This window comes from Haliotis cracherodii, unplaced genomic scaffold (assembly GCF_022045235.1).
Source record: "Haliotis cracherodii isolate W230 unplaced genomic scaffold, xgHalCrac1.p SCAF_27, whole genome shotgun sequence".
Taxonomy (NCBI): domain Eukaryota; kingdom Metazoa; phylum Mollusca; class Gastropoda; order Lepetellida; family Haliotidae; genus Haliotis; species Haliotis cracherodii.
The window spans coordinates 1542728-1570602 of record NW_027266283.1 but is presented as its reverse complement, the minus strand read 5'-3'; the positions used below and the strand labels follow the sequence as shown (position 1 = coordinate 1570602).

Genomic DNA, 27875 nt, shown 5'->3' with positions numbered 1-27875 from the left:
AGTTAGTAGGTGAGGTGAGGTGAAATGGGGTCTAAAGTTGCGTTGAGATTAATGCACTTGTGTTGTGAACTGCATGGCAGTTGTGCCCTGAATGAGTTGGTGTTCCTGAGGGAGTTGTGGGCCCTGGGTAAGTAAATGAACCAAAGCAACTTGCTGGCCATCAGCGACTAGGTGGTCCTGTGTGAGCAGATGGTCCTGAGCAACTTATGGGTTTGGTTTGTTGCTTAATGCCGCACTCAGCAATATTCTAGCTATATGACGGCAGTCTGTAAATAATAGAGTCTGGACCAGACAAACCAGTGATTGACATCATGAGCATCAATCCATGCAATTGGGATACGATGACATGCATCAACCAAATCAGGGATCCTGACCACCCGATCGCATTAGTCGCCTCTTAAGACAAGCATAGTCACCTTCTAAAGCAAGCATGGGTTGCTGAAGACCTATTCTACCCCGGATCTTCATGGGTATGAAACTTATGGGGAACTTAGTGGCCTTGAGTGAAGCAGGTGGAACCTTGAGTGGCCACATTGGGTTTGTAGGAAGGCCTCTGTTCTAAAGATAGTAACATTATCCGTGGCAATAAACTTGACTTGATGATCGTTCTGGTTCATATCTTGATCATTAATGATCTTAAAACAAAATGGTTTGAAAAGATAATTGGACTGGAATTTGGGGGCATAAAATGTTGCAATGCAAAATTCGCATCAGCTTCTTTCAGGATGTCATTGTAGGATGTATTTGCAGCTATGTTCTGGTGACATATAGTAGAAGGGGTATAGTACATAGTACTGCATCAGCGGAGATGAAGTAAAAGCAACATCTGTGTACCGAGAGTATCTTTATTTCAAAATGGTGTTGACATATCACTGTGAAGGGTGAACAATCCACCCATGTGACAAGGATGCAGTCTGCTGTATCAAATGTTACAATGCTGAACTAGTTACTTAGTCGCTGCATCAAATGTTACAATGCTGAACTAGTAACTTAGTCGCTGCATCAAATGTTACAATGCTGAACTAGTAACTTAGTCGCTGCATCAAATGTTACAATGCTGAACTAGTTACTTAGTCGCTGCATCAAATGTTACAATGCTGAACTAGTTACTTAGTCGCTGCATCAAATGTTACAATGCTGAACTAGTTACTTAGTCGCTTCATCAAATGTTACAATGCTGAACTAGCTACTTAGTCGCTGCATCAAATGTTACAATGCTGAACTAGTTACTTAGTCGCTGCATCAAATGTTACAATGCTGAACTAGTTACTTAGTCGTGATTGCTTCTTTTAACAAAAACATGTTTATTTGAAGCACAAGGACATAACATAAACAAGTTGGAGCTTACAGGGACAGATCAGCATGGAATCGTTCCAATATTGTCAACACTGGGCTGTCTCAACAAACACAAAAAACAGGGGTCCAAAACAGGATCAAACAAAACAGTGTAATAATGCACACTCAAGACAAGACTGAAAATAAAACATTGGTAGATACCACTGAATAATTTCATAAAACTGTGAAAAGTGCTGTACCCTGACGCTGTACGACACACACAGAGTGTAATACTTCCATGATAAGAAAAGAAACATCCAAAATAGTTTCTGGTGTTATTAAACATAAGTTTGTAACCAAAGTAGACACAATTTAAAGATAACAACTTCTTTTAGTACTTGTTGACAACAGAATAGAATCTATACCGAAACGTTGCCTTTGCAGTAAATAAAGAAGCTGTTATCCATAAATTGTGTCATCCATCACCTTCTAAGTAATGCCTATCAAACAATTCAGTGTGTAACCATGACAACAGACTAAATTATTAGATTAGTACTGACTTACATAGTACTTGAGATTCTATAGCTTGTCATATCACTCAGGTTACCATGGACATTGATAACTGTTCATAATCAATCATGCCATTTATCAATAATCCATGCCCTTTAGTAATACTATTTAACTGACTAAACAGAATATACAGTATTTTGTATCATAGGGCGATTAGCCCCAATCTCACACTGGCTCCATAGAATTTACCTAGGATTGGTGGTGACATTATTACAATATTAAAGGAGAACTGAAAACAAACAGAAAGCATCCATTTGAATCAATGAATAATTTTAGTGACGCTGCTCTACACTGCACAGTTTGGATCTCAGTAAGGGTTGATACATTGTACCATGACTTTGTATTAGATGTAGTACAGCTTAAGGTCTGTGGTTGCACTAGGCTTTTGTGGCGTTGACGATTGTGACAAAGTCTGGCTTCAGGGATGCACCCCCCACGAGGAAACCGTCAACGTCGGGTTTAGCTCCGAGTTCCTTACAGTTGGCAGCATTTACAGAGCCTGAAATGGGAAAAAAGACATTTAAGAAACCTCAGTTTTATCACCATGGTTACACCACAATTTATCAAGATGGTTCATATTGTCAGGATGATCCTGTTTAGACAAGAGTGAGTGAGTGAGTTGGGTTTAATGCTGCCTTTAACAGTATTCCAGTTATATCACGGCTCATCAGCTTAATGTGGGAGGAAAGCCCGAAGTGATGCAGGTCTCAGACGATTACCACTTTGGTGAAACCTAGAAACATAATCAGGGCAAGTGAGTGAGTGAGTGAGTGAGTGAGTGAGTGATTGGGTTTAATACCGCTTTTAACAGTATTCCAGTATCACAACATGTCAGGTAGGACCGAAGTGGTGCATCTGTCAGATGTTTACCACTTTGGTGAAATCCACGAGCAAGGATATGGCACTGACAAACCTAGAAACATACTTGGAGTGAACAGAGATTCAAACCCACAATTTCTGGCGTGCCCAAGGGATGCAAATCTGCACAGCGAATTGCGGAGCCTTATACAAATGGGCGACACAAGCTCCCTCGTCATAAAGGATGTGAAATAGTTTCAGGTGAGATGAGACCAGACTGCAGGATCATCAGACGTCTACACTCCACTTGTCTTTTAAAACTAGTACTAGTGATTGGCTATTTCTAATGATTCTTAACTTCAACACAAACAACCTTTTCTGACCCAAATTCAATTTAGAAAGCAACTGTCTCATTAAGATTCACATTCAACAGACATTTGCAAGGAAACATCAAAAAGTTTGTCAAAAAGACACCAAGTACAACTTGTATGTAACTTTTCAGAAGTACACAAACAAAGCCTCCCTTTTTGAAGTTTTAAAGTGTACTTTAACTGAGCTGACAATGGTCCCCATAGACTTTCTAAAGATCCTTATAAATACCATTTAAATAAAAGATTCAAAAAATGAAAACTACAAGTACCAGAGAGGCCTTTCTTTTGAGCATGCTGACATGGTTGAGTACAGCCAACAGAAAACCGCTTCCAGATAACAGTATGGGTGTGCATGGGTAAGACATATGTGATAAGTTCCTACCTCCAAAGACCTGTGAAGATCTGGCTTAGAATAGGTCTTCAGCAACCCATGCTTGCCGTAAATGGCAACTATGCTTGCCGTAAGAAGCGACTAACGGGATCAGGTGGTTAGGCTCGCTAACTTGGTTGATACATGTCATCGATCCCAATTGCGTGGATCGATGTTCATGATATCAATCACTGGATTGTCTAGTCCAGACTCGATTATTTACAGATTGCCGTCATATAGCTGGAATATTGCTGAGTGCAGCATTAAACAAACAAACAAACAAACAAACAAACAAACAAACAAACAAATCCTACCTCCATACTGTATCCTGACATTCTGAGCAACTTCAGGTGAGACGTTCTCGGACACCCACTTCCGCAGACTATCGTGCACCTCCTGTGCCTGGTCAGGCGTGGCTGTCTTCCCGGTGCCAATGGCCCACACAGGCTCATAGGCAAGCACCACTCGCTTCCAGTCTGACACATTATCTGCCAACACACACACATCAAGCGATGTCAGTGAGATGTACAAACACTGGAACAAATGGTTCTTTGTAACTACATTAATAAAAGTTGAGTGTCAGAATACAGGGAGTCCAATTATTTTAAACACAAACAAGTTACTTTTTCACATTATATCTCTACATTGTCCGTGACATTAAACACTAGTCAAAATTATTAATCAAGATAAATCCTATCCAGTCTAGTTTGCTCTGCTAGTAATAGTCCATATAATAGTGAGTGGTTGGGTTTGGTTTAACGCCGCTTTTAACAGTATTCCAGTTATATCACGGCGTGTCAGCTTAATGTGGGAGGAAAGCCTGAAGTTATGCAGGTCTCAGACGGTCACCACTTCAGTGAAACCCACAAGCACAGGTATGGTGCTGACAAACCTATAAACATAATCTGAATGAACCAGGGGTCCAACCCTGTACAGCAAATCGCCTTAGACGACTGGACCAAGTCCATATAATACCAACATCTACCAAAATGCCAAAATTGGGTTATAAGTATTTGGCACAAACTGTTTGATGTAGTATCAGTGTTTGTGAACATAATGGATTTCAACTTTTATATGTCTCTTTAAAAAAACAAATTGAAATTCTTCCTTCATTGACACTATAGCTACTAAATGCCACATATGTTTGTTTATTTTTTTGTGACACACATTATCCCCTAACTACATCAAACTGTTCACAATACACAATGATTATTCCAATATCAACAAATGTTGTCACCTGCAATGGCTTTAGTCTGCCTAATTGATTGAGTATGGTTTTACGTCGCTTTTAGAAATATTGCAGCAATATCACAGCGGGGGTACAACAGAAATAGGCTACACACATTGTACCAATGTGGGGAATCGAACCCAGTCCTTTGGCGTGACGAGCAAACACTTTAACCACAAGGCTACCCCATCGTGCCTAGTCTGCCTGAACACATTTTGTGTCACCTGCAGTGGCTTTAGTCTGACTGGACACCACATTTTGTGTCACCTGCAATGGCTTTAGTTTGCCTCGACACCACATGTTGTGTTACCTGCAATGGCCTTAGTCTGCCTGGACACCACATGTTGTGTCACCTGCAATGGCTTTAGTCTGCCTGAAGACCACATGTGTTACCTGCAATGGCTTTAGTCTGCCTGAAGACCACCTCGTTGGTCTTCCCCGCCTCTCTCTCCTCCAGCTTCTCCCCGATACAGGCGATGACATTCACACCCTCCGACAGTGCAAACTTCACCTTCTCCCCGATCAGCTGCAAGGAGAAACAAACATGAGTCAGACGTTATTCCAGGCATGAGTGCTTGTTAAGCTGAAGTCAGCAATATTCCAGGTTTATCATGGTGAGCTGTACATCAATAATGGGCTCGGACAACCAGTGGTTGCCAGCATGATCAATGCCCCCACAATCAGTCAGGTAACCATGGTAAGTAACCCTGAACAACAATTTTGGCAGCTATTACAAGGTCTTGGGCACCTATTCTGCATAGGCTGGTCCTCATCAGGACCTGGCTGCTTCTTCCTACAAGCATAGGTTGCTGGGGACCAATTCTATAACGGAAGATCCACATGGCAAACTCTAGGTATAACACAGTCTCGTATGTGTATTCACATTTTGCGGTTTCTACAGCACTGGTACCTACTTCGTCCGATTCCCCAAACACATGCCTCCTCTCAGAGTGGCCCAGAATAACCCAAGTGGCTCCGACATCTTTAATCATGGAAGGACTGCAAATGGAAATATAAGAACTTTAATGTAAACCAACAAGCATATTCCAGGTATAACATAATCAGGGGGATTCAAAACCCATGACATGCATCTCATTGGATCCCAATTGCGTGGATCGATGCTCATGATGTCAATCACTGGATTGTCTGGTCCAGACTCGATTATTTACAGACCGCTGTCATATAGCTGTAATATTGCTGAGCGCGGCGTTAAGCAACAAACAAACAAACAAACCCCATAACCATAGGTTTAAGGCATACCAAAGGGACACAACTCTGCAAAGCAAATTGCAGCACCTTAGACAACTTAGTCAGTTATTACAGCGATGCTATAAGCAGTGATAAGTACCTGACAAGTGTGGAAATTCTCTCATTACCTGATTTCTCCTGTGAAGGCTCCCTTCCCAACCTTGTAGCAGTTCTGGGCTGCAACCGCTACATTGGCATTGACCTTTGACCTCACATAATCCAAATATGGTGTCGGAGGAGCAACAATCACCTCTGTAAAGACAACATGAGAATCAGTTCAGTGTGATTGTCTAGTCAACATGATAAGTGCCGGAATGAAATTCAGTGAGTGAGTGAGTGAGTGAGTGAGTGAGTGAGTGAGTGAGGTTTTATGCTGCTTTTAACAATATTCCAGCAATATTACGGTGGGGGACACCAGAAATGGGCTTCACACATTGTACCCACGTCGGGAATCGAACCTGGGTCTTCGGCATGTCGAGCGAACGCTTTAACAACTAGCCTACCCGACACCCACTAGAAATTCAATGTATTTTAGTGCCGTTTGCATGGATTATAATATGTTTCCTGTCCCTGAAGCCTGGGCAGGGCACTCTTAGAATCAGTTTTAACAAAAAATCTTGTGACGCAACTATGGTTTTATCCCCAGCCGGGTCATGCCACAAGACGTTAAAAGATGATACTTGATGTCACCCTGCTTGGTGCTTGCAAGTAAGGGGATAAAACATGGACTGGTTGGCTCAGAGCCAGTATACCATGTCTGAGTTGGGTATCCATGTTAAAACTGCAGTATGGCATCTCAGTAATCTGACACTTTATAACCGGCACTTTTTAGAACAAGTACAAGAAGACACACACACACACTGACCACACACACATACACTGGCCAGTCCTTGTTTGATCCCTTTAAAGCTGAGGGTCAGGCAAGGACACAAGTACCTGCCCCCAAATCAAATACAGGGATCGATATAACTGCTGGTCCACTGGCCTGTTGCCAGTTAAAATTACAAAGGGCTTGCGGAAACGTAAAGTAGAAGGCATGTTTGGCTAGTGAAAATTTCACCCCTTTGGGTACGTTTAATTTTTTAATTGGACCATCTCAGTAGAACAATAACCGGATGCGTTTTTGTAATGATAGGTACAACAACTTCCTTATTTGCCCATTAATCACCAGGAAATGAGGCAAAAGGAAGCCAAGATTTCCTATCAAAGTGCAGGAAAAACATTTAAGGAGTGAGAAGTTGTTAAATTTTCAGAGGCCACTTAGTTGTTGGCCAGTTTGATTGGAAATTGGGATTCAAAATGTCCCAATTTATGGTGTCATAACTATTGTTGTGACTTTTCAGTGGTGACAGGGTGAGGTGAAATTGGGTTTAACATCACGTCCAAGATTATTGCACTTATATAGCGATGTGCATGCACATGTATGTGTGTGTGTGTGTGTGTGTGTGTGTGTGTGTGACTGCTTGTACTAGTCCGGACTGATGCCGATATATAGTGCTAGCACACTCAGATATCATGCCGCAGTTTAACATGGATACCCCACTGAGACACAGTATACTGACTCCGAGCCGACCAGTCCTTGTTTTAGCCCTTTAATGCCGAGCGCCAGTCAGGGTAACAACAAGTACCATCTTTTAGTATGACGCGCCTGGGGATCGAACCCCAGACCTTCCGCTCTCCGGGCAGATGCTCTACCACTAGACCACGGAGGCGGTCAGTGGTGACAGAGGTTGCAGAGACTTGTATCTGTGTATGTAGGAGGTAAACATATTTTGTTTTTCAATGTTGAGACTTAACCTCGCTAAATCAAATTTGGAACAGAACGCAATGTCACCAGTGCTGAATCAGGCTAAGTTTAGTGGCACAATGCAATAAATTAAGACCAGTTTCTTCGCAAACTTGACTTCTGGTATGCCAAATCCTGGAAAATAAAATTATGGCAGTTCTTCAGAATGTGTAAGATATCTAATCCATGATCAGGTATGATTCATTACCAGTATGTAGGAGATTAAGGTAAACTGCAGAATTGAGGTATACTGAGTTATTATGTGATGGCCAAACTGAAACTAGAGGATTATGAAAATACACTTGTCTTGACTCCAGTGTTGTACAAGTTGCAAAGCTGGGACACATTTTGATTTGTCACAGACAGAAAGCTGCCTGGGGTACGTTTCTGTTGTATCTGTGCCGACCCCACCGACAGCGTTATGGTTAACAATGGTTAAGGAGTACCATATCATCAGGAAGATCGCAGCTAAGTTGCACATTACTTTTAAAAAAAGTGAAAAGAAAAATAATATCAAACCCTTAATTTTATATTCAAGGGCCATTGTAAAAGCTGAACAGCAACAAAATGGACCAGATGATTTGGTAACAACGCCCCATTTGTCTGGTCAAAACGGACCAGTGAAATACATGTTTTAGAATCAAAATGAATATGGTCCCACATTTTTAGTCTGTTACAAAGTACTGTGTACATATGAAATACATTAATGATCCATTTAGTTACCTTGTACGACAACAATGGGTTTCTGGGGACTTATTCTAAACCAGAATCCCCATGGCCATGGAAAGGGTATGACTCAGCAGGGACCGACTTTGCTTATACAAGCTGCACAAGCGCACTTAAAACATTGCTAGTGCAGGTAACTTCTATTGCCAGGTTGCACCCAGTGCAGGCAACTTGTATTGCTAGGTTGCACCAAGTGCAGGTAATTTGTATTGCCAGGTTGCACCCAGTGTAGGCAACTTGTATTGCCAGGTTGCACCCTACGCAGGTAACTTGTATTGCCAGGTTGCACCCTACGCAGGTAACTTGTATTACAAGGTTGCACCCAGTGCAGGTAACTTGTATTGCCAGGTTGCACCCTACGCAGGTAACTTGTATTGCCAGGTTGCACCCAGTGCAGGTAACATGTATTGCCAGGTTGCACCCAGTGCAGGTAACATGTATTGCCAGGTTGCACCCAGTGCAGGTAACTTGTATTGCCAGGTTGCACCCAGTGCAGGTAACATGTATTGCCAGGTTGCACCCAGTGCAGGTAACTTGTATTGCCAGGATGCACCCAGTGCAGGTAACATGTATTGCCAGGTTGCACCCAGTGCAGTAACTTGTATTGCCAGGATGCACCCAGTGCAGGTAACATGTCCCACATTCACATGATTAAGAATCCAGGAAGCAAAATTTCATGGAAATAGTAAAATACACAGTAGGTTAGAATGCAGTGTACCTGCAGAACTATTTCTTTACAATTACCCCTAGAATAGTCACTATTGAGGTTACAATCACAACAGTGGTGGTGGGGTAGCCTAGTGGTTAAAGTGTCCACTCGTCACGCCTAAGAACTGGATTCGATTCCAGACATGGGTACAATGTGTGAAACCCTTTTCTGGTGTCCCCTGCCATGATATTGGTAGAATATTGCTAACAGCAGCGTAAAACCATACGCTTTCACTCACTCACAACAATCACAACAAACAGACACATTGAAACTATATTTCAAGGTTGCTTACTGGATATCAACATGATCAAGATATACAGATTTCCCCAAAATAAAATACTGGAGCACATTCTCAAGTTTTTCATTTGAATTTAGTTAATATTAATATTCAAAACAACTGAAAATATAGTGTTTCAATATATGATAAACTGGTGCAGCCAATATTTTGGTGGTGTAACCTGATTAACTCACTTGGTTGCACCTGGTGCAGATGGTAAAGCAGAATGAAATTATACACTGCTCAAGATTATTGTGGGTTCTATATATCGGGGTATCAGTAAATCTTGTAATCCACCCCCCACCCCCCATCCCCCGTCGACTGTTTACTTATGCAAATCCAAGCATGATACTTGATCGAATACAGGACTCAGTATGGCACTGCTACTTGTAGTTACCAAGGTAGTTAATTTGGACTCATCCCAGCCCTATATCACACCACAAAATAGTGATGCCGCAAACGAAAATATAGAGTTGTCCACCCTTGAGTCAATAATGACAGGTACAGGTCTAAATTCAGCATCAATCAATCCTAATTGATGTTTCAAAAACTTAAACACAGAACAAGAAAATTTTGCGTGTGACATATTTAGTAGGTTAGTTAGCGTGCACCATTACAATCCCTCATAAATCTAGGCCTACAATGATGATCTCGTGTACCATGCTATTTAAATAAAAGTGTAAAAAAAAATTTAAAAATCACTCATAAGTAATTCCTTGTCATAATATTAATATTGCAGTTCATTGTAATTTGAAATTTGGACACATATCACTCTGAAAGGTACACCTATGAATTTTGGACTACTGACGTGCAGAACGCCACGAAATTATGTGACACTACACTCAGAATCATGCTGAGATTTCTAAAGTTTTAACCTGCATTTTCGTCGAGGGGTCCAGCGTTGAGAAAAGCAATAATTCCATCAATGCTCGCTTTGTCGCCATTCATTTTCCAGTTGCCACCAACGACAAATTTCCTTTGGCTAGCCATCTTTGTAGAAATATTTTGAGCAGACTCAGAGAAACAAGAGCTACCGGCAAAGTGACCTTGAAAGTGACTGCGGTCAAGGCCACACTAAACTGGTTCTCTGATGATACGCTATCTTTCGAAAGACAGGACCGAGTCAAACTTCTAAAACTTCATTTTAACAAATAAATAAACATTTGCATTATTTGTGAAAACATTCGATCCAGTGTGTAATCAATTTAGATGTGCAAGATATTTCTTTAAAAGCCATGTTTGTCTCTGTCAGTCGGGATAGTTATTTCGTTTGCCTGATCCGTATTAGATTTCATGTTTTTGAGTAACCCGCGGGAATATCTGGTAGCAGACAACATTTATGTAAGTTGGATTAGATTTCGTGTTATATGTATTGTGCAATACTAATTATCAGTATGCGTCGCCATTCTACTGGTATACCTCGAAACAGAAATGTGCTCGAATTACATCTCATTTAGCATGTTTAGTATAAGTAAATCTCCGATGTTCAGACCAGGTATCTGACAAGCCGTGAGCTTCCGGATGAGGTCGAGAGTCAAAATCTCTTGTACTTAATCAGATTTAAGTGCTCGCTACCTAGATCTATATGCAAAACACTAAGATATTATTTTAAGGAGATTGTGTATGGCAATGTCTTGACTGGCTGAAATTAGCTGCGGTAAAAGTAGCCGAATTGTTACAGGTTAAACCGTTAGCGACAAGTCAATTCAGTTATTAATATTTAGGGTAGACTAACATTTAGTCTCTGAAGCTTATGTAACACAATATCCTTCTTGACTCTAAAATATTTTAAAAAATTCCCTATGCAGTGGAATAGAGCTGGCTAGACTTGCTTTTGTATGCGTTTCTAGATTATTCTTTTTTTCATAAAATAAATATATTCCACAGTCATGGTGCAGGACTATATTTAGGGAGACGGACAGAAATGTATGGTTAGGAATGCTGCAGCTAGAATGTGACTACATCACTGAAAACAGCACTGATTTGTTTGTTTGTTGTTAAACGCCCCACTCAGCAATTTTCCAGCTATATGACAGCAGTCTTTAAATAATTGAGTCTGGTCCAGACAATCCACTTATTGAGATCATGAGCATCGGTCTCACCAGTTGGGATACGATGACATGCATCAACCTATAGGCCTATATTTGTCCATGCATCAGCGTACCTGACAACCCGATCTTGTTAGTCGTCTTTTACAACAAGCACAGTCTCTTTTTACAGCAAGCATGGGTTGCTGAAGACCTATTTTCTTCCCGAATCTTGTAAAGGCCTATATATGAGTGATAGCTTAGAATTCATTTAATATCACATGGACATTTCAATACATTCTACAGTGTTCAATATGGTGACTTGTACTTATGAAACACTTTTTGCTGGAACACTGACACATATTATGTAAGTAACGTGGTATCTGAACTTACAAAAAAAACACAAATATGTCAATAAATGTTACCAGAAATGAGGTTTTAGATAAATATAGAATACTAAACGAGCTCCCATGTAATACAGCTTTCGCTCGTCAGATACCAGAACTATTCACTCGTTTCATAAAATTGGTATAACACGGGAGCGAGTTTAGTATTTTATTTATTACTTGACATTTATAACGTTTTTAGAATTATACTGTTGAGTGCGAATAGGCTGACACCTACACGATCCAAGGCATAATCCAATTGAGTTTTAACAGAATAATACTTCAAACACGTCAAAAGTTGAAATGTATGAATTTAATACCATACAATGGTCCACCTTTAGAATTCAGGCGTCCGTTCCACAAAATTATCGTAGCACTAAGGTTATCGCAAATCACATACTTTAACCTAGACTAACGACTGTCGTTGCGCTAGAATGCGATCGCCTTGTGGAACAGGGCCTTGCACCTCAAAGTTTACAATCACGTCACAATACCCGATGACGTAATTTGTGGAATTTTGGTGCAAGATCCATAGGCGAAACAATGCCATGTGACGTCTCCCTAGCAACAAGGTTGCTGGGGTCATCGATTGTGCATAAGCTCCTCAGTGATCTATCATCTCCACATGCAATGTCGTTGAATAAGCTAATGGATGTTGAGGGCTTTCAATATTTGTTCGTGAAACATGTTCCGAGAGTACATAAAAATAATCTTTTGAATTGCATTTTTACCTCCCAAGTCTTCTAAACTAACATATTTAGTGCTTAAAAATGGCAAATTTCTACTTGTCCTCATGATACCTTAACTATTGGGCAGTTTGTCAAGAACTACAGGACTACTGCCAGTTTCTAACCCTGCAAAAAAGTTTCTATCACAAACTTAAAAAAGGTCATTGACAAATCTAAATGACTGGTATTTGTTTTGTAAAATTTTGATAGATTTTACAGTGAATTTGGATCAAAACATTGTAACAATTCCACCGAAAATGTTAAGCATCAAAAACAAACAAAAAACATCCAATATCAGAACAGTTTTGTTATTGGATTATCAGATTAGATGTCCTGAGTTAGCTGATAATTAAAATTTTGACTTCAATGTTGCAGAACATATGTCGCTGTGTAGCAACAAGTCAATCTCATACTTGTTTATAGGGAGCAGCAGAGATACGGTTACCACTGCAAGTCTTCACGTATACAAACACACATCCCCGGCCAGTAGGACTGCATTGTATACTGCAATTAACTTTTCAAACGATACGTAATGCAATATTCTTTTCCGTGTTCTGGTATATTGGGTGAGAATATATAACAAGTTTCATTATGATTTCTTTCGTTTAACCTAAATTCTACACAGAAATTCATTCACCAATGATGTCTGCCTTGAAATTGATTGATAAAACAGTGGAAAAGTGAAGTGATGTTTCCTGCGGTTGTTATCTCCTCTGTATCCATGACTACAAATTGCCAGAGACTGACCATGCAGAGTAATAATTATTTGGGTTGGTAGTACCGTCAGTGTCAATCACTTAAGTTCCCAATATTTTGCAATACAATTCTTTGCCAATACACAGCCTGTACCAGCCAGCTACCCCAACGTTCAAGTCTTCAAACCCCCAAATTATTACTTGAAAAAAGGGAAGACCCAGGTATTATCCCTGTACTAAATGAGGTGTAATCACACGATTGAAGTCTTTCTAAGCAGTTTCGCCTGCTAAAGCTTTTGCTGGAGACAAATGTCGGGTTATTTTTATGATATTAGGCCACACTTTTTTATTTTTTGTTTCACGGGCCTGCCGTCCCTACTGAAAAGCAGCTGTAAAAGAAATAAATTAAACATAAAAATATTTATTTTTATTATGACTCCCGCTTTTAATATAGACCCTCTTAATTCAATATTAAATGTTATATATAAATTCCATGTCTACATCAATCTCAGTGATTCAAGAAGCCTGCTACAATTTTTACTCCATGACAGAATGACTTAATGTAAATTAATAAATGATCACCATAGCTATTTATTTTTTTATTCGCCCTACCAAGTGTGTAAAAGCTGGAATAAATCCTTAAAACATAAAATAAAAAAAGTGTTGCCCTAGGTGATGGGACATATTTCTATGGCCTCACCAAATTGGAACATATTTTAAGGACATTTTGGACAACAGTCAGTCAATGTCCTGGAATTGAACTAATCTGAAACCCTGTAGAACGCTTTCACTCTTTTATATTATCCCCCTGAGAGGGTATGTTAGACCACATCATTCGAGGTAAGTTTATTTCTACTACCGTTTTTAGTCGTAGTATACTTGTTTGTTTTAATTTTGGCTAAACTTGATGATAATTGCCAGCAGCTAAGGGATGGTGTAAATCCTGCTGGGGCACCAAGCAAGTAGCAGAAGTATCGTAAGTCCCCACGGTTCCTAGTATGGTGGCCTAGCTTTGGTTGCTAGCGATCCCTAACCCCATTTTTAATATTTTGTTATCTATCGTGATATCTTTTTATGGTTTTTATAGTTTTAAAATACACATCTGTGATAATCTAGTTATTTTACTGTCCTTTGCCGACAGGTTTTACAATCAAATTGTGTGTATTATTCCTGTCCAACTTGATTTAGTCACGATATGGCTGAAATATTGCCGATGTGACTATAAATACTCACTCACTCACTCACTCACTCACTCACTCACTCACTCACTCACTCACTTTTATATAAACTTATTTAATTCTCAATCACAATGTTGCTACTATCAATTAGGTAGGTTTCAATTGAAAGAAGACGTCTCCGTGGTCTACTGGTAGAGCGTCCGCCCGGAGAGCGGAAGGTCCGGGGTTCCATCCCCGACCGCGTCATACCTAAAGACGTTAAAAGATGGTATTTGTTGTTACCCTGTCTGGCGCTCGGCATTAAGGGGCTAAAACATGGACTGGTCGGCTCGGAGTCAGTATACCGTGTCTGAGTGGGGTATTCATGTTAAACTGCAGCATAGTGTCTCAGTGAGCTAGCACTATAAATCGGCATTAGTCCGGACTAGTACAAGCAGCCACACACACACACACACACACACACACACACACACACACACACACACACACACACACACACACACACACACACACACACACACACACGTGCATGCACGTCGCTATATAAGTGCAATAATCTTGGACGCGACGTTAAACCCTATTTCACCACCTCAATTGAAAGTAAAATAACATGGAAAATTCATTGATGGTCTTAATTCCAGACTCTCTCCGGACCGGGTGACATACAGCAATACTTTAGCATGGGCCCTAGGAGATCCAAGAGATTTCAAGAACTCAACAACTTGCAGGAAGAAAGTGGAGCAACATGTTTGAGGAAACGACCCAAGAAAACGACAAGTCAAAACCAGAAAGACAAAAAGGACAAAACAGCTCAATCAGTTGTCGATGAAGCTCGTGAAAATGAAGTCAAAGCCACTGAACTGTCCACAACATGTCGGAGAATCCTAAATGGTCAGACTGAAGTGAAGCTTGATTTTTCTGTGAGAAAGAAAGAACTATCAATCGCGCCCAATTTGATGTTTCCATATCTTCAGCGAAGCCTCAACTTCATCCACCATCAGTATCAGGCATCCATCGGTCTTCTCTCACATCCCCGACTCCAGCATGCGCAGGTTAGACAGCACTTGGGGGTTTGAAACCAAGGGGTATCCCACTCTTAAGATGGTTCCATGTCTTTTGGAGTTTAGGGGGCACGGGTGGCCCAGTCGTCTAAGGCGCCGCGATTCCCTGTGCAGAGTTGTGTCCCTTGGGCACGCCAGAAACCTATGATTTTGGGTTCGAATCCCGGTTCGCCCTGATTATGTTTCTAGGTTTGTCAGCACCATACCTGTGCTCGTGGGTTTCACCGAAGTGGTAAACGTCTGAGACCTGCATCACTTCGGGCTTTCCTCCCGCATTAAGCTGACGAGCTGTGATATAACTGAAATACTGTTAAAAGCGGCGTTAAACCCAACTAGCTCACTCACTCACTCACTTTTGGAGTTTATGAATTGTCGGGGATATCCAGGGGTAGAAACTAACATATTTAGTCCACTGGTCCTTATAATGATAACATTTAGCAAAACCCTTAAAATTGGCAAAGGTCTACTAGTCCTTATGATACTTTAACTGTTGGGCAGTTTGGCAAGGACTACAGGACTAGTGCCAATTTCTAACGCTGGATATCAATGACTTTGTCCTCTTGTTTGCTTTGCAAAAATATCATAAACTATACAATATAAGATGATCCTAGTGAAATACTGTTAAGATCAACTTACCCATTGTAAGGAGACAAGATAGACACAATTTTATGGATAACAACTTCTTTAATACTGTATGTTATCCATAAAATTGTGTCTATCTTGTCATCCGTCAACTTCTAAGTAATGCCTATCAAACAATTCATTGTAAGGAGTGTAAAGCTTTTGAAAAATGACTAAAGCCCTCGTGATGAGACTGTTTCAGACAAAGCCTTGATCTGTTTCAGGGCGTGGCAGGTCCTGTAGTTAGCATGGTGTCTAACATGCAGCTCTTCCGCACTGGTAGCCCGTTTGACCGTCGAGTGACCGCCATGGCGTGGCACCCCAGCAGCCCCAACATTTTGGCAGCTGGTTCCAAAGGCGGAGACATCTACCTCTGGGACATCAACAACATCAACAACAACGACAATTTTATCCATGGCGTGAGCAGATTTTCTATACATGTGCAGTGTTCAGAACCAAGCATGAAAGTCAGGCGGTTCTTGTCATTACCATTATGTTAATTAAGGGAGGTCCCGGGATTCAAATACTGTGGCAGAAAACCTCTGGAACCCCATGACACCCTTTGTTTCAAGACAGTATGAATTGTTCAAAGTTAGGCGTGAAAGTCACTTTGTCCTTGTAATTGCCAAACTAGCTAGGGTACTAAACTCATTTGGGAAAATTTTGTGATCTAGTGAAAAATTGAATGTTTTTTATTATTTTATTTTTGTAAATTTTGAAAATTGGGAAATTTGAATTTCAAATTGGGAATTTTTACTGACAATTGCTGTGATATCAGCCTGACCAGTTCTAGGTTAATCCTTACTGAATGGTAAAAGCTAAAGATTCAGGGATCCCAAGATTTATGTCCCTAAATAGGAGTAAAACTGATGCAACCCAGAGCCCCCTCAGTTTCAGACACTGCTGTGCCGCATTACTGAACCAGCTTATTTGTTGCAGCCTGTTGCTTATTATTGATATACTTCACTTTACCCTGTGAGGGATGGACAAGGAGGAGAACTTGAAGCCAGCAAGGGTAGGTCACTGGTGACTGTCTGTGTTTCAGATAGGACCTGGGGGATCTATACAGGCCATTAAGTTCTGGCCATGGAACCACAGGCGCATCATCACTGCCTCCATTGATGGGAGAGTCGTCCTCCAGGACACCGACGGAAGAAAAGCAGATGTGTTGTCTGACACCTTCAATTGTCATGAGTAAGTCCGGTGCCTCGTCAGCCAACACCCTTGTTTAAACTGTCATGAGTAGGTCAGGTACCTCGTCAGCCAACACCCTTGTTTAAACTGTCGTGAGTAAGTCAGGTGCATTGTCAGCCAACACCCTTGTTTAAACTGTCATGAGTAAGTCAGGTGCCTCGTCGGCCAACACCCTTGTTTAAACTGTCATGAGTAGGTCAGGTGCCTCGTCAGCCAACACCCTTGTTTAAACTGTCGTGAGTAAGTCAGGTGCATTGTCAGCCAACACCCTTGTTTAAACTGTCATGAGTAAGTCAGGTGCCTCGTCGGCCAACACCCTTGTTTAAACTGTCGTGAGTAAGTCAGGTGCCTCGTGAGCACCCTCTTTTAAGCTGTCATCAACCGACACCCTAGTTGGAGCTGTCATGAGTTAGTCGTTCAAAGACTAGGTATTAATCTGACTTTCAATTTAGCTGCCAATATTTCAATCTTTTCTATATGTTTCAAATTTTATGATTGTTATATACTCTTCAGGGTTAGAAACTGGAACTAGTCCTGTAGTCCAAAGTGCCCAATAGTTAAGGTATCATAAGAACAAGTAGAAATTACCATTTTAAGGGTTTTGCTATCATGGCTATATGTTATCATTATAAGGACTCGTGGACTAAACATGTTAGTTTCTACCGGTGCTCATGAGTCAGAGCTGTTCTGCCACAAGAGTTTTATAACTTTTAACATACAGACAGCAAGTCTGACAGGAGCTGAATGCATGTTTCAGCTTCTGGTACTGCTCTGTGGACGTGAGCCAGGCACGGAAGGTGGTGGTTGTCGGGGACAACGTGGGCAACACGCTGCTGTTGTCTCACGAGGGGAAGAAGGTGAGACTGGTCATAGGCTCGGTGACAAGGAAGGGGCACTTCACTTCAGTCTGTCCCCTTACCCATTACTATGGATTATGTCAGCCACAAATATTCACATCAGTCGAGTGTAAACCACAAATATTCACATCAGTCGTGTGTCAACCACAAATATTCACAGCAGTTGTGTGTCAGCCACAAATATTCACATCAGTCCTGTGTCAGCCACAAATATTCACATCAGTCCTGTGTCAGCCACAAATATTCACATCAGTCGTGTGTCAGCCACAAATATTCACGTCAGTCATGTGTCAGCCACAAATATTCACATCAGTCGTGTGTCAGCCACAAATATTTACATCAGTCGTATGTAAACCACAAATATTTACATCAGTTGTGTGTAAACCACAAATATTCACATCAGTCGTGTGTAAACCACAAATATTCACATCAGTCGTGTGTCAGCCACAAATATTCACATCAGTTGTGTGTCAGCCACAAATATTCACATCAGTCGTGTGTAAACCACAAATATTCACATCAGTCGTGCGTAAACTACATATATTCACATCAGTCGTGTGTCAACCACAAATATTCACATCAGTTGTGTGTCAGCCACAAATATTCACATCAGTCGTGTGTCAGCCACAAATATTTACATCAGTCATATGTAAACCACAAATATTTACATCAGTTGTGTGTAAACCACAAATAGTCACATCAGTCGTGTGTAAACCACAAATATTCACATCAGTCGTGTGTCAGCCACAAATATTTACATCAGTTGTGTGTAAACCACAAATATTCACATCAGTCGTGTGTAAACCACAAATATTTACATCAGTTGTGTGTAAACCACAAATATTTACATCAGTCATATGTAAACCACAAATATTCACATCAGTCGTGCGTAAACCACAAATATTCACATCAGTTGTTGTGAAAACCACAAATATTCACATCAGTTGTGTGTAAACCCCAAATATTCACATCAGTCGTGAGTAAACCACAAATATTCACATCAGTTGTGTGTAAACCACAAATATTTACATCAGTTGTGTGTAAACCACAAATATTCACATCAGTCGTGTGTAAACCCCAAATATTTACATCAGTTGTGTGTAAACCACAAATATTCACATCAGTCGTGTGTAAACCACAAATATTCACATCAGTCGTGTGTCAGCCACAAATATTCACATCAGTTGTGTGTCAGCCACAAATATTCACATCAGTCGTGTGTAAACCACAAATATTCACATCAGTCGTGCGTAAACTACATATATTCACATCAGTCGTGTGTCAACCACAAATATTCACATCAGTTGTGTGTCAGCCACAAATATTCACATCAGTCGTGTGTCAGCCACAAATATTTACATCAGTCATATGTAAACCACAAATATTTACATCAGTTGTGTGTAAACCACAAATAGTCACATCAGTCGTGTGTAAACCACAAATATTCACATCAGTCGTGTGTCAGCCACAAATATTTACATCAGTTGTGTGTAAACCACAAATATTCACATCAGTCGTGTGTAAACCACAAATATTTACATCAGTTGTGTGTAAACCACAAATATTTACATCAGTCATATGTAAACCACAAATATTCACATCAGTCGTGCGTAAACCACAAATATTCACATCAGTTGTTGTGAAAACCACAAATATTCACATCAGTTGTGTGTAAACCCCAAATATTCACATCAGTCGTGAGTAAACCACAAATATTCACATCAGTTGTGTGTAAACCACAAATATTTACATCAGTTGTGTGTAAACCACAAATATTCACATCAGTCGTGTGTAAACCCCAAATATTCACATCAGTCGTGTGTAAACCACAAATATTCACATCAGTCGTGTGTAAACCACAAATATTCACATCAGTCGTGTAAACCCCAAATATTCACATCAGTCGTGTGTAGACCACAAATATTCACATCAGTCGTGCGTAAACCACAAATATTCACATCAGTCGTGTGTAAACCACAAACATTCACATCAGTCGCGTGTAAACCACAAATATTCACATCAGTCGTGCGTAAACCACAAATATTCACATCAGTCGTGAGTAAACCACAAATATTCACATCAGTCGTGCGTAAACTACAAATATTCACATCAGTCGTGTGTAAACCACAAACATTCACATCAATCCATTTGTAAACCACACACACATTTAAATCAATCTGGGTGTAAACCATTAGGTATGAACAAAAACATATTGAGAATGTTGCCATCATTGCTAGTCACCAAGCACAAATGGACAGGTGACACAATATTCGATACATGGCTAAATGGATTGCATCATATGTAATCAAGATATTTGAGTCTTTCAGTCTTTTCAGTCCTCAGTTTAGTTAGTTATGGATGTGCTTCATCTGACAGTGGTTTTCAGGCCATACTTTACTACCTCAACATTGACATGATGTGTATTGAGTCTATAGATGCAAAGGATGACATGATTAACCTTGGTTCCAAAGTACATTTTGAGTTTTAATATTTTCCGGTGTCTCAAATTATATCATTAAACACACAGGCTTGCTGTTCCAACCCTGAATCATGCGTGAAGATTAAATAACAATTTATTTTGTGTATATGTCGATCTTTCTTCAACATTATGATTTGTAATAATATAATGATCTATGTCAGATCTGGAGCCACAAGCTACACAAGGGCAAGGTCACCCACGCAGAGTTCTCCCCTCGGGAAGACTGGTCGTTGTGTACCGCTTCCATCGATCACACCGTCAAGCTCTGGGACGTACGCATGATCAAGGACAAGAAGAGCGCCCTCTGTGTTCTGCAACATGACAAGGGAGTTAACTCTGGTATGTCTAGTTTGAAGACACGCTGTGAAGGTATTACTGACAAGTCAAAGATTTCTCATGATTGGCACCTTGAGACTGTGACCAACTTCAACCCTGGTGATGCTATCAGCCCTAATCTTTACTGGCTTGCTATTCAACCCAATAGTCAATCACTCACCCAGCAGTATATATGACATCTTCCCGAGGCAAGTGAGTTTACTGACTATAAAAGTCCAGTTCCTACCCTTGCCGAACTAGGCTGGTATTATGGAGTTACATTTTGGCTGGACTAACGAGTCTATGCATATTCCAATCAAAATCGGGCACCGAAATCGAAATCCAGTTCGTAAAGTGTCATGCAGAATTCGGTTGACTGCAGGATTTGCAAAGCATGTGCACCACTAACTCGTTGTCAACAGATATTTTCTAAATCTGTTCATGTTTTTAATCAAGGTGCTCACGTGATTTGATGCACGTCGCGATGTAAGACACACACATCACATTATAGATCTTGATTATCGATCAGATTGTCTTGACTGGGCGCCACCGTTTCGTTAGAAGCAAATGCAAGTGATACGAGAGGTTAAATCTGATTGGTCAATAGGAGAGGCATAGAAAGGACATAACTTGTAATAGCCACAGGTTGCGCTACGATCGAGCCCAGGAATTCCAGCCTAGTTCGGCAAGGGTGAAAACTGGACTTTTAAAGTCAGTTAACTCTCTTGCCTCGGGAATAGTGAGTGAGTGAATGAGTGAGAGAGTAAATGGTTTTACACCACTTTTAGCAATATTCCAGCAATATCACAGCAGGGGACACCTGAAATGGGCTTCACACATTGTACCCGTGTCGGGATTCGAACCTGGGTCTCCGGCGTGACGAGCGAACGCTTTAACCACTAGGCTACTCGACCGCCCCCAGCAGTATATGAACCATAAGAACAAGTTCTGTATGTTTGTATGATTCAGTGTACTTCAATCCATCTGATGGCTGCCGACTCCTCACCACTGACCAGGGATCTGAGATCCGTGTGTATCGGGCTCCTGAGTGGAGCCTTGAAAGGACAATACCACACCCACATCGCTTCTTCCAGCACATCACACCCATCAAGGTAGGGACATGTCATGGGGGGATAATGTAATAGCCTGGTACATCACATCACAGCGAACATGATAGGGACATATCAAGGGGGGATAATGGAAGTGCCTGTTACAACACACTGAACATGAAAGGGACTGTCAAGGGGGGATAATGTAATAGCCTGGAACATCACATCACATCACACCAAACATGATAGGGACATGTCAAGGGGGGATAATGTAAGAGCCTGGTACATCACATCACACTGAACATGATAGGGACATGTCAAGGGGGGATAATGTAAGAGCCTGGTACATCACATCACATCACACCGAACGTGATCGGAACATGTCAAGGGGGATAGTGTAATCTTCTATCACATCACATCACATCACACAGAACATGATAGGGACATGTCAAGGGGGAATAATCTAATAGCCTGGTAATCACACTGAACATGATAAGGACATGTCCAGGGGGGATAATGTAATAGGAGCAAGAGAGCAATATGTTTTGAACTAAGGACTGCTTGTTTGTTTGTCTGCAGGCATCATGGCACCCCCTCCTGGACCTGATCGTGGTGGGTCGCTACCCTGACAAGACATTCCCCGGCTACACGAGCGGTGAGAGGCGAACAATCGATGTGTTCGATGCAAACACAGGGGCTACAGTGTGTCAGCTGCATGACCCATCAGCACCAGGGATAGTCTCGGTGAGGACCGGATGTCATGTCATGTTCTGTTCATTTCCTAGTAACCCATCCTTATCCTTGGTATGCAATATTATGTCTAGCTGTATGGAGGGAAAAGGCATCAACAAGTGCATTTGTGCCCAATCCCTTTGTCTGTTTAGACAATAAAATACGTTTGACTAAAAATCCTTATCAGAAGTGGTAAAAGTGGATCAATAGAGCGCTAGCCGTTTGCGATTTTAGCCAATTGTTTGAAGCCCTGGTTTTGTAAAATTTCAATCTTGTAATATTACCTTGTTAAAGTCCACCTGTTCATATCAATATTGCCAAGTTTGTTATGTTGAGATGTCATGTCAATGCTCACTGAAAAACTGACTTACCGTTGGTGGCACCTACGAGTAGGGAAAGTGTGTAAATTGTTTATTTATTTGTTTGTTTTTTTGTTTGTTTAATTCCACACTCAGCATTATTCCAGCTATATGACAGTGGCTGTAAATAATTAAGTCTGAACAACAATTCAGTGATTGACATCATGAGCATATACCTAAGCAATTGGGATGCGATGTCATGGATCAATCATTTCAGGGAGCCTGACCACCTGATCCTGTTAATCACCTTTTATTTTTAAAAAGCAAAAATAATTATCGCCTTTTACGGCAAGATTGGGTTGCTGAAGACGCGGATCTTCACGGGTATGGACGGCATTGTTGTCAGATAACGCACAGATCTTCACGGTTTGGGTGCAAATTGACAGACCCAGGAACAGAATGAGAGCAATTCTGGAAATCCGGGTTGTCTTCCACATCTAAGGGATGCAAATCTATACAGCGAATTGCATCGCTATAGCACAGTGGCCACCCATGTCCCCAGCACATACCTCACCTTGTTCTATGTTCTACTGCTCAGCCGTGGAATAAAACAACATTCAAAATGTTTGTATTTTTCAGTTGAACAAATTCAGCCCAGATGGAGATAAGCTAGCTTCAGGCATGGGTGAGTGAATCCACTGATTGTCAAATGTTGCTTTGTTTAGCAAATATGTTTTGGGCTGAGTTGTTAGCATTATGGGTTTACGACTTTGACGTTGTTGGTTGGTTGGTTTGTTGTGTATTGCCGCACTCAGCAATATTCCGGCTATATGGTGGTGATCCATAAATATTCGAGTCTGGACCAGACAATACAGTGATTGATATCATGTGCATCGATCCACACAATTGGGATCGATGACATGCATCAACCAAGTCAGCGAGTCTGACCACCCGATCCCGTTAGTCACCTTTTGCGGCAAGCATGGGTTGCTGAAGACCTATTCTACCCTAGATCTTCAGGGGTCCTGTGAGGTTTTAGCAACATTTGCATTTGAGGGTGAGATCGGAAAATCTAAGATCCCCCACAATGTCATGCCCAAAGATATTAAAATATGGTACTTATTGTTACCCAGCCTGGTGCTTGGGATAAAACATGGACTGGTTGGCTTTGAGTCAAAATACTGTGTCTGTGTGCGGCTTGAATCTCATCGGGCTAACATTTTAAAACCACCATCATATTTTACTAGTCCTCATCTCGCCCCACCTCACCTCACCTATCCATGTACCGTATCGTGACCTTAGAGCTCAACAGAGTGGATATAGAGGCCAAGTAGGACAAATGCTAGTTAGATTGATCCTGGCCACACTCCAATAACATATGTATACAAATTAGATACTGTAAATCAGGAAGTTTTATGCGAGCATGAAGCTGATGAGGAAAATGGGAATGTCGGTTGTTGCATTAGAAATAATATCTCACAATAAACAATGTAAATGAGCGCTAGATTTAGGCAGTGCTAGTGTGGTGTGGACTCACTGACTGAATCCCGACTATTTCAGGTGTGAACATCCTAGTGTGGTGTTCACTCCCTCACTCAATCCCGACTGTTTTATGTGTGAACATCCTGTGTTTGTATTGACTCCCTGACTAAATCCCGACTCTTTCAGTAGTGAACATCCTGGTGTTTGTGTTGACGCACTGACTGAATCCCGACTATTTCAGGTGTGAACATCCTAGTGTGTTGTTGCCTTACTGACTGAATCCCGACAGTTTCAGGTGTGAACATCCTAGTGTGGTGTTGACTCACTGACTGAATCCCGACTATTTCAGGTGTGAACATCCTAGTGTGGTGTTGACTCACTGACTGAATCCCGACTATTTCAGGTGTGAACATCCTGATGTGGTGTTGACTCACTGACTGAATCCCGACTCTTTCAGGTGTGAACATCCTGATGTGGTGTTGACTCACTGACTGAATTCGGATTATTTCAGGAGTGAACATCCTAGTGTGGTGTTGACTCACTGACTGAATCCCGACTCTTTCAGGTGTGAACATCCTAATGTGGTGTTGACTCACTGACTGAATCCCGACTCTTTCAGGTGTGAACATCCTAGTGTGGTGTTGACTCACTGACTGAATCCCGACTGTTTCAGGTGTGAACATCCTAATGTGGTGTTGACTCACTGACTGAATCCCGACTATTTCAGGTGTGAACATCCTAGTGTGGTGTTGACTCACTGACTGAATCCCGACTATTTCAGGTGTGAACATCCTGATGTGGTGTTGACTCACTGACTGAATCCCGACTCTTTCAGGTGTGAACATCCTAGTGTGGTGTTGACTCACTGACTGAATCCCGACTATTTCAGGTGTGAACATTCTAGTGTGCTGTGGACTCACTGACTGAATCCCGACTCTTTCAGGTGTGAACATCGTGGTGTTGGTGTTGACTCACTGACTGAATCCCGACTCTTTCAGGTGGGAACATCCTAATGTGGTGTTGACTCACTGACTGAATCCTGACTATTTCAGGTGTGAACATCCTAGTGTGGTGTTGACTCACTGACTGAATCCTGACTGTTTCAGGTGTGAACATCCTAGTGTGGTGTTGACTCACTGACTGAATCCCGACTATTTCAGGTGTGAACATCCTAATGTGGTGTTGACTCACTGACTGAATCCCAACTGTTTCAGGTGTGAACATCCTAGTGTGGTGCCGACAGGGAGAATTGGAGACAAAGCAGCAGGTCCTGCTTCAGAAATACAAGCAGGGAATCAACTCGTCATCAGACTCCTCACAGAGACAACCGAAAACTAGAAAACCAACAAACAAACAGACCAAGTCCAAATCTTTAAAAGACACTGCTGAGCTAAAAACTAAGCTGAAAACCAAAACAAAGAAACTATGAATGTTCTTTGCGTGTCTGTAAATAATCCAATCTGGGCCACACAAATTTGTTAGTCACTTGTTACAGAAAGCCTGGGTCGCTGAAAATCAAGACAAACATGGATCTTCCTTGTCATGATGTGTCAAAGTAGCCTTAAATAAAACTCACTGCCAATGTCATCCTCTTCTTTGTCTTTCATTACTGAAAATGTTTTGTAAGTGAGTCATACCATGTCAGTTTTGTACCAGTAATGGGATCAGATTGCTAGATGGAACAGTGCTTGCAGTGCTGTAAGAAATCGCAAGGAGTGATGGAAATACCAGATTCCTGGGCCCTATTCCACAAAGCTATCGTAGCGCTACGACAGTCGTAAGTCTATGTTAAAGTATAGGAGTTACGATCGTCTTAGCACTACGATCGCTTTGTGGAATGTGGCCCTGAATAGTTTTTTTGCACCTGCATTTGCTCTGCTGACAAGTCGCTGTTAGCGGTAATAGTGGCATTGAGGGGCTGAAACAAGGACTGGTCGACTCGGAGTCCTTATACTGTGTCTGTGTGGGGTATTCATGTTAAACTATGGCATGGTGTCTCTGTTGTCTAGCACTCTACAATGGGCATTAGTCCTGACTACAAGCAGCCACACAGGTGCAAGCACGTAGCTATAGAAGTGCAAAGATCTTGGACGCGAAATTAAAGCTTCTCCTTCAAGATACATTCTCGGTATGTGAGTACATACAGACTGCCACCTGGTTTCACTTTCACTTCCCGTATTGGTGACAGTTCTGTCTGAAGACCTACGATTGATCCACTTTGCACCAACCCAGGGCCGGCTAGTCCTGTTTCAGCAGGTAGATTATGGTCATGTACTAGTTCTGACAGTGTAATGGCCTGTTAAATCTTTGACACTGCCTGTTCCCTTGAGTATGATAAGGAGTTATTCTGCTCTTTTTATTGCTTCCAGAGACCATATGTAGAGGATATTATATTTGTGTTCATGTCATACTATGTTTACGACCTCAGCTTTGTTTTGTTTTTGTCGTTGACATAGTATTACATGAACACGAATATAATGTTCTATTTATTGTCTACATACGGAGAGAAATTTTAGTGTTTAACTATAAGGACAGCAAGTAGCAACAGCAGCGGAACCACAATTTGTTGAATGACGTCAACAATCTTGAGCTATGACGTCGTTTCTAGTGTGACGTCATTCTGACCTTACGTCACAATAATATTCGAATGACGTCAACACTGCCGTCTGGATGATACAATACACTGTTTTGATATGGCACATATGATTTTTATGAACCCCTCGTAGGTAATAATTATTTTTATTATGCTTCAAAGTGAGATTGACCAATCAGAGAGCAGAACTACTGACCCCACTGGACCCCGTATACCGTCAGTAAAGGCATTTTGGATTTTCCAACAACCTCTTCACATATTTAACATGAAAATTCTGGTACAGAAATTCGTTATTCGACACTCTTTTTTGTTTTAATATCATTAATTTTGATGTGCAAGGACGTTAATGTTTTGGGGTTTTTTTTATCACGTTGGCAACTTTAATAAAGATTATATAGAAAGTTAAAGTAAGGTTTGGCCTCTGAGGTTTGAAGAGAAGTCTCCCTTTGACCCTTAGCGTCTTAGGATGTTAGTGTTAAGTTTTGAGTTTTAAGTTTTGACATGACATGTGCGACAAAGATACCAAATAGTGTATACTTATCGGTATAATAAATTCGTTATGGTGTCATTAATTGCCGTATACGGTGTCATAATAAGGGGGCACGGATGGCCCAGTCGTCTAAGGCGCCGCGACTCGCTGTGCAGAGTTGCGTCCCTTGCGCACGCCAGAAACCTATGCTTGTGGGTTCGAATCCCGGTTCGCCCCGATTATGTTTCTAGGTTTGACAGGTTTGGGTGATGTAGGTCGGTGGTGGTGGTCGGTGGTGATGGTTGATTTTAGCAATGATGGCAGCAAGGCGTGGACGTACATTGTGTTGCGG

General features: G+C 41.2%; 2 protein-coding genes across 2 annotated transcripts; one reads left to right on the top strand and one right to left on the bottom strand.

Moving 5' to 3' along the window:
- Nucleotides 1-1754: 1754 nt before the first annotated feature.
- LOC139473176 (triosephosphate isomerase-like) lies at nucleotides 1755-10405 on the bottom strand. Its single transcript, XM_071255692.1, has 6 exons — nucleotides 10234-10405; nucleotides 5989-6112; nucleotides 5527-5611; nucleotides 5006-5138; nucleotides 3699-3872; nucleotides 1755-2344 (listed from the first exon to the last, which is right to left on the bottom strand). The coding sequence occupies exons 1-6, from the start codon at nucleotides 10346-10348 to the stop codon at nucleotides 2223-2225; spliced, it is 753 nt and encodes a 250-aa protein (XP_071111793.1). The 5' UTR covers nucleotides 10349-10405; the 3' UTR covers nucleotides 1755-2222.
- Nucleotides 10406-15040: 4635 nt separating this feature from the next.
- On the top strand, nucleotides 15041-26026 carry LOC139473237 (DNA damage-binding protein 2-like). The gene is made up of 9 exons (XM_071255766.1): nucleotides 15041-15424; nucleotides 16279-16473; nucleotides 17100-17248; nucleotides 18006-18105; nucleotides 20746-20923; nucleotides 21869-22011; nucleotides 22528-22692; nucleotides 23619-23664; nucleotides 25676-26026. Exons 1-9 carry the CDS (start codon nucleotides 15053-15055, stop codon nucleotides 25888-25890), a joined length of 1563 nt encoding a protein of 520 aa, XP_071111867.1. The 5' UTR covers nucleotides 15041-15052; the 3' UTR covers nucleotides 25891-26026.
- Nucleotides 26027-27875: the final 1849 nt, after the last annotated feature.